Below are 8,139 nucleotides of genomic sequence, written 5' to 3' on the forward strand. Positions count from 1 at the left end.
CTGAACCAGAGTGTGACCCACACCCCACCAACGAAATGAGAAGAAGGTGCAAAAGGCGCACCTCCAGGATTGGAACAGCAGCCCTTTGCACCAGGTGTAGAAAGTGTGCCTACAAAAACCACTCGAATGTGGTTAGCAAATCTTGCTGCTAATGAGGATGCACACAGAAGCACACACTGGAATATACATTTTGATCATTTTATTGGTCATTTCAGTGGTTATTTGGTCATTAAATTGCCTTTCTGGCCACTAACACACCATTTGTGATTTTCTTTTTGGCCATTCGTTCAACCCCCACCCCCCACCCCCTAAAAAAAAGTAAAAATAAATCATTGTTACTGTTACTGACCTGCAATGATGATAAAAAGAAATATTGGGTTTCATCATTCATATGCTAAAAATGTGAACTTTCTTACTATTGCTATACTTTATTACTATTTTTACTATAATAATACATAATCTGACTGGTATTCAAAGGGTATAATATCTGAATTTGAATTATATTTTGGTTTTCATGACTAGGACTGGTGCTAATTTAAAAAATCAAGTCAACGAAAGTAGAAAAATGTTTTAATATATATTAATTTTATAGTATTTTGTAAACATAAACAGGGGGTGGCCATATTTGGCCACGAACAAGCTGAGAGGGAGTTTTTTTGTTTTTCTGTCACTGCACAAAAAAACGAAGATGCATAAAACTCATTGATACCTTTAATTATTGCTACACATCTAACCTCCATCATGATTAGAAAATAATTCAGTTTGCATGTATTATTTAGAAAAAAAATGGGGATTTTATGCTTTTATCCCTATTTAAATAATTAAAATTATGTGATTTAACTGGTATTTAAAGGGTTAAAATTCTGGATTTGATTAAAATTTTGGTCTTGATGAACAGCACTGATGCAAATCAAAAAATCAAGTCAAAAAAAGTGGAGGGGGAGGGAGTTTTTATGTTTTTGCTCTCCCTGCACAAAAATAACAATGCATTATAATCAATGTTGATGTGAATCAATTACATGGACCAGACTCTACTATTAACAATACAAGAAATCTCAGTAGCAATGCAATTATATAAAATTGTGAGATTTGAGGTTGTCTTCCAGCTAGTGCAGTGGACAAACTGGTGTTTAAAGGGTTATTTAAATTTAAAAATTAATAATTCTTTTATATTTATGAAAAGAACTGAAGTTAGTTAAAAGCTTTATGCAGAAAAAATGGCAAAAAAACATAAAATAATAAAAATTACAGACCTAATCTTTTGGTGGCCACTTTTGGCCACGAACAAGCTGAAAGGGTGGTGATTTTGAACAAGCCCAGAGGGTTTAAAGTATTTGTGTTCAGCTGAGGACTCCCCGCACCTCTGTGGGTTTTACTTTCCTCCCACAGTCCACAAACACGCTTGTTAGGGTAACTGTTAACTCTAGATTGGCTGTGGGTGTGCATACAACAGTGTGTGGCTCTCCCTAAGTTAGCCACATTGCCAGTTTAACTCAAATGTGGAGCAGGTATCTCAAACAACAGTGACCTCTACAGGAAGTCACAGTTACAGCACCCAATAATGCCCTACTCTAGATATAAACTTTTAACTAAATAGTAACTCATTATCTACGTGTTGGTTGCTGTATCAATAACATGTGGTAAGATAAGTTGCTACTGTAAATAAAAACAACAACAACAAGAATCAAAACAATTTCCAAGTGTATTGGAAAACAAATCCTGTTTTTTAATAACACAATTATGTCTGTTACATAAAGTAAAAACAAAAATGAGACCCCTTTTTCCATCCCTATCAAACCCACCCTCATCCCGACCATCTCGGCAGTTTTGTGCAGCGATTCAGTCTGGGAATAAAAAGAGCATGACAACACAGACAAACACTTTCCTTTGAGGACCCAGAGACAAGAGGACAACCACTGCGCCTTACATCAGACCAGAGTGAATATAAACATAGTCTATGAGATTTAAAATCAAAGCAAAGGTAAACTGTATGAGATTACCATAAACCTTATCAGGAGTACAAACATATCTTATCTGTACTTTCCACATCCTACTATAGGCTCCTAGAAACCTCAAAATGATTGCTAGGTGATGAACAAGATGGCTTTCTTTCAGTTCCCCCTGATATATCCAGGCACAGTGCTTTCAGCTTGAAATAAGCATCAACATGCTGTGTTAGTGTTCCTTGAACATGCTGCAATGATCAATGCCTGAGGTCATTCAAAGACAGCACCTCAAACTTTTTTTTAAGGTCTTCTTTAGCTGATAAGACAGTCAGTGGGGATTCAGGCAGCCTGCAGAGAGATGGGTAACTGCTACTGGGACAAAAAAAAAAAAAAAGGAAATAAAGACACACAATACCATGCTCAACCCTGGACGTAGCCAAAAGTTTTCTCAGCATTGAAATGCAGGAGCAGTGTGGTGGAGCGCAAAGACGATGGCATAAAATTGACGCCTTCCAGCTGCAAAACAGACTGATTGTACATATTGCAACATAAAAAAAAAAAAAAACATTGATAGGGGTGGATTCTTTTGTGTCTGTCGCAAAAAAAAAAAAATTAGTGTTTTCTAGAAGAGCAGCGCTGACATGCTGCCAACTTCACTCTGCTCCTTCACGAAGATCTCGAAGTACTGGTAGATGATGGTCACAGCCAGCAGGATTCCTGTACCTGAGCCGATGGCACCCAGGAAGTCTGCCATGACTGAGAGCCCTCCTATACAGAGCCCACCAAATGCAGCAGCTGTGGGGATGTACCTGCAGATAGAAATTGGACAGAAATAAAGACTTAAATATTCTGCAAACATTAAACCTAAGAGCACATTTCCAAGTCTTTTTTTGTGTGTACCTGTTAAGTTCGTGCACCATGGAGGTCTCTCTGTGTCCTCTCATTACCATCTGCTGCTCCTTGAGCTGCTTCGCCACCTGAGATGCACAAAATAAAAATCGGTGGACATATTTAATACATGACTCTAACATAATGAAAACCCTACATGTTTGCACGAAGACACACTTACATCTTTGGCAGAGGATCCTGAGACCTCGATCCAGGTCTTGGAGAAGAAGGCACAGGAGCCGAGCATGAACACAATGTAGATGACGGCGTGAACGGGGTCGTCTAGAACCGAACCAAATGATTCAGGTGGAGAAAGGTAGTAGCACAGACCGCCCACTGGGTAGGCACGAGCTGGTCCTCCACTCGAAGTGTCCTAAACACAAATATTGTATTTGTACTGAATAGGGTGGAGATGAGCCATGGCTCCTCTTAATAAAGCAACATTTAAGTCGCCTGCTTCATATCTATGCTGCCATGACTTGGACTAAATGTACTTACAGACCAGGTTCCCAGGAGGTTGACCAGGAAGTTGCCACTGAAACGTGTTGAGAGCATCTGAGAAATCACATACAGATTGGAGACCAGGGCAGACTGGAGGATGATGGGGATGTTGGAGGTGTAGAACAATTTAATGGGGTAGGTGTTGTATTGGCCACGGTAGCGTGCTGACTTGATGGGCAGGTCAACCCTGAAGCCCTGATGAAGAAACATTTGATTTAATATAATGCATATTCCTCAGAGTCGAATAAAAATCTGGTGAGTTAAACAGTAAGTCACCTGGAAGTATATGACCACTGCAAACACAAAGACAGTGGCGATGAGGTTCATGAGGTTGGGCAGGTTCTGCCTGTAGAAGGCTTCTCTTAGAGCACGCACTTTGTCTGTACGGGTGGCCAGCAGATGGAAAAGAGCGATGATGGCTCCCTCAAACTCCGTACCTGGGAAAGACCCACAGATTAAGTGAGTATAATATAGATACACTGAAACACCTCGCTCTGCAATCACTCAGCTTTAAAGCCTTTTGTTTCTTAGTGCCAATACCTCTGCCAGTGTTGACAGTCGTGGGGCTGAAGGCCTTCCAGACGATGGTCTCACAGATATTGGTTGCAATGAAGAGAGAAATACCAGACCCCAGGCCATAACCCTTCTGCAGCAGCTCGTCCAGTAGTAAGACAATCAGACCTGCAACAAAGAGCTGGAGACAAAGGCAGGAGTTTAACGCTCTTCTTGACAAATGCTCATTTTGTAGGTAGGTTAAAAAGTTTAAATCATTTTTTTCATATGGTGTTAGCAGTTGTAATTTATATTAACCTGGATGATGATGAGCAAGCATATCCCAGCACCCATCTCTGAAGGATCTCCATACATGCCAGTCATGACATACACAATAGCCTGTCCAATGGTGATGATCATTCCAAACACTGCAAAAGTACATCAAAAAATGTGAAACAGGCACAACTGACACAACTGAAATGAGAGCTGTTATGAAAGTGCAAGCATCAGAGTATCAAAGACATCTTTAAAGCTTCAAAAAGGTACGTGACAGCTTCTGAAAATAGCAACTGTCTGATGAGTAATAATAACACCTACATTTCTGAGCTCCGTTGAAGAGGGCTCTGTCCTTAGGAGTGTCTCCCACCTCAATGATCTTGGCACCAGCCAGCAGCTGCATAATGAGGCCTGAGGTGACAATGGGTGAGATACCCAGCTCCATCAGAGTACCTGAAGAACACAGTCAGCGTCACAAACACAAAACAACTTTTGACCTTTGACTTACGACACGTGATAAAAGATTACGTCCTGCATGACAAGACAGTGGGATTAGATTATTTATCCTTGGCAAAGTCACAAAGAACGCAAAATGCAAAGTTCTTTTGAAACCAATTAAATATAATTAAACACCTCGGTTGGAGGCCAGGATTACTCTCATCCAGTAGAAGGGATCTGCTGAATCTGATGACATGATGCCAAAGAGTGGGATCTGCAAGAACAAAAAAAAGAGAAAAAAATTATGCAACAAAGCACTATGACCAAAAGCACAACCAGTAGGAAGGCTGTCACTGACAGATACCAACCTGGCAGCACACCAAAAAGATGAATAATGTGATGGCGGTCCATAGCACTTTTTCTCTAAACTGAATCTGCAAGGTTTAAAAAAAAAAAAAAATTAAAAAAAGAGGAAAAACAGAGGAGATGATAAGCTGTTGTTCGCATTCATTCATGGTGTAAATCATCACCACTGTGTACTAATGTACTAAACTAAAGCTCAAAGCTTACCTTTCTTTCTGGTTTCTGAATTTCTGGCAGGACTGCACAGAACGGCTTGATGACCTCCAAAAATTTGACTAAAAAGAGAATGACGAGTTAAGAAATGTATATGCATTTACACCATACAACACATCAAGCAGTTTTACAATGAGCATCGACAACATCTGAGCTTTTGTTCCTCTTTAGCCAGATCTACTTTGATGCTACGTCATCACTAACCAGCAGCTAAACAGCTGGCAGCAAAACCAAACAAGCCAGTCTCGTCATCATGCTAAAATGCAACAACGAGGATATAGAAAGGTAAGCACAGCTGGGAGTTACTAATATTAGGTGTGTGCTCACTTTTAGACCGCTTACGGTGGAGCTGCCTAATGTTTTGTCACCTTGATCCGATCTATTAATCAATGAAACTGACTATGACAGAAAGTGATTTCACACACGCTTCGGTTCTTTCTTTTTTTTGCTCCCCAGCCGCACAGAAAGTCAAACTGGACTTAAAAGCCAGTTACATTATAAAAGTGAAGGGAAAGTAAAGACCTCTGTGCTGTACATGGTTAGTTCATTTAGCGTGATGCTAACTGGCGTTCAATCACAGAACAAGTTATCCATCATTTTCTAAGATGAAGAGTTGACACACAGCTCAAAGAGACACACAAGAGGCATCCCAGCGTGATATAAATCACTACAATGGTACTTAATCCAATCGAAAAATAACTAGGCTGTGAACCTTCTCCCGTTATGAGCTAGCTCCAAGTGCCACATAACCTGGCCAAGGTTAGCCAATTAGCTTCTCCGACGAGCGCCGAGTGCCCTTTAATGTTCGAGATTTTAAAAAGGAAAAATATAGCAGGTATTTTAGGGCACCAAAAACAAGCATATACACAAGAAAACATAACACGTACTTCCCATGGTGTCCTTAGTCCGACTCCTGCCGTGTTACTGGTATCCGTTTGAGTGCTGTGCAATTTCAGTGTGGCTCCATCAGCCGCTCCGTGAGAAAAGAGCGAGCCGTAGAGACACGTCACCAGACAAGCCGCTACCCCACGTCACTGCTCCGAGCCCAGCAGAGCCGACACGAAGCCCGCTGCAGGCCGTCCACAGCTCGGTCTGTGAAGACACGTTGCCAGAGCTGATAAACCAACAATATTAACTCGGAAAATGCGTGATTTTAATTTTTTAACATTTATATTCTAGCAGCTATATCACAAAGTCCTCCTACCCTACAGGGGGCGCCCCAACCTCCAGCGAGCGTCATTTCCTTCTTCGGTTGAGAAGACGACAAGCTGAAAGGTGCTTTGCTGCCCTCATTGGTTTCCACCAATAAATGTAGTTTCCACATAAGTTTTACTATCAGTAGTGCTCGACGTGTGTTTCCGTGCTGACGGCATTAAAAACATATTTGTATTTACCTCTTATATCGATGCCTCATAATTACAGAAATAAATCCTCCTGGTTACCCTGAACTTCTAGAAGCACACAGACCCCCAAATAGCCCCACCCCAGTGTTGCCCAGCTTAGGTATTTGAGAAGATATTTAAGAAGATGTTCTCCTGGTAGATTTGGTATGGCCCCACTTTCCCTATTCTTCAGTATAATTAGATTTCAAAAAAGTACACATTGCTTCAGTTTTAAGCTTTTATGCATAATAATAGACACAATAAAATCATCACCTGGTTGGTCCTTGGCAGGCGTTAAATAAACTCAGTCTCAGACAAACAACAAAACATTGCATCTTATGCCATTTCATTAGTCATTTTGTAAAAATGAATCTAAAGTTCAGAAACAGTGTGTGACAAACTAACTGCACTCTTACTGCTTAGTGCTAGGAATAGAGGGTAAGTAGCAGCCAGCGATTAACAATCAAATCAGCTGACTAATCTGATTATCATTTAATAATTATTTGAACAACAAATGTGAGAACATCTATAAATACATGATGTGTATAATTATAGAAAAAGTTCTGGTTGTACATTGCCTAAACCTAAATTTCCATCGATCACGAGAATCATGAACATTTCCGTCATTTCCTAGGGGCTTGTGTTTGACATCCCTGCTTTAAAATATCAGTTCTCACCACTAGAGCTCAGTGTTGCTATAGCCTTGATGTAAAGTGTGTGTGTGTGTGTGTGTGGTTCATGATTTTTTTTAAAATTCACTGTTGATTGAGTATTTAAACAACCTCCACACATAAATCCATTGATTTAGGGCTGAATTTCTGTGCGAATGTCATCACTTTGTTATACTTTGTGAAGTCTTCATTGGTATTTAATGGTGACGAGCACTGACCTGTAGATTCAAATAACAGCACAATGTCAACTGAATCTTTCAGCCGGCTGTCCGTCTGATCAGTCAGACTCTGTGGACCTGCTATAAACAATAACTTGATTTGTTTTTCAGCAGGAAATATACACACACACACACACACACACACACACACACACACACACACACACACACACACACACACACACAGTGGAGGGTGGCTGGGAGCCTGCTCATCTGCCCTAAGATAAAGAGATATTTGTTCATGTGGTTACATAATGACCGCAGAGCTGTGAGCTAACAGTGAGGTGAGGACAAGCAAATTCCACACAGCCTCCCACCAGTCTCTGGTTTTCCCACTACTTTGAATTCTATTAAAATCCAAATTACATTTTTTCCTGCCAGTCATGTGGAAACTTTGATCTACTAGATACAAGTTATTACAAGTATGTGTGCATATATTTTTTGTATTACATGGAGTTTTTTCCTATAGAAAACAACTGAATCAAAAATTCATGGAAAACAGCAGTCTAAAGACGCAATAGGAAAATTTCAAGCAAATGAAACTATAATGTCAGTCAGTAAAGGTGCGCTTCCATGGAGGATACGGTGGCTGTCTGCAGCCTTCAATTATGTATTACATGAAACCTCAAGCCACAGCAGAGAGACTCTTCCCACTGTTTTGCATTTTAAATTTGCATCTTGGCAGAGGCTCAGGTGCTCAAAGTCAAACCTATCCTCTGGGCTGGACCCAGGAGTTGGTGAAAGTAAATCT

General features: G+C 40.4%; 1 protein-coding gene across 1 annotated transcript; it reads right to left on the reverse strand.

Moving 5' to 3' along the window:
• Positions 1 to 1,684: 1,684 nt before the first annotated feature.
• LOC102306467 (protein transport protein Sec61 subunit alpha-like 1) lies at positions 1,685 to 6,157 on the reverse strand. Its single transcript, XM_005915366.3, has 12 exons — positions 6,005 to 6,157; positions 5,112 to 5,179; positions 4,910 to 4,975; positions 4,737 to 4,815; positions 4,425 to 4,556; positions 4,146 to 4,255; positions 3,876 to 4,029; positions 3,612 to 3,772; positions 3,333 to 3,530; positions 3,016 to 3,207; positions 2,847 to 2,923; positions 1,685 to 2,755 (listed from the first exon to the last, which is right to left on the reverse strand). The coding sequence occupies exons 1-12, from the start codon at positions 6,009 to 6,011 to the stop codon at positions 2,569 to 2,571; spliced, it is 1,431 nt and encodes a 476-aa protein (XP_005915428.1). The 5' UTR covers positions 6,012 to 6,157; the 3' UTR covers positions 1,685 to 2,568.
• Between the last annotated feature and the right edge of the window lie 1,982 nt (positions 6,158 to 8,139).

Source organism: Haplochromis burtoni, unplaced genomic scaffold (assembly GCF_018398535.1).
Source record: "Haplochromis burtoni strain Fernald_Lab_line unplaced genomic scaffold, NCSU_Asbu1 Contig_12, whole genome shotgun sequence".
In the NCBI taxonomy this organism is placed as follows: Eukaryota; Metazoa; Chordata; class Actinopteri; order Cichliformes; family Cichlidae; genus Haplochromis; species Haplochromis burtoni.

Bases quoted from the DNA above. Each gene is read 5' to 3' on its own strand.
- LOC102306467 (XM_005915366.3), bottom strand. The intron at 4,557-4,736 runs GTGTTTAATTAT...TGTGTTCTTCAG, and splicing joins AATCCTGGCCTCCAACCGAG to GTACTCTGATGGAGCTGGGT. The intron at 3,531-3,611 runs GTGACTTACTGT...TTTCTTCATCAG, and splicing joins CAGTGGTCATATACTTCCAG to GGCTTCAGGGTTGACCTGCC.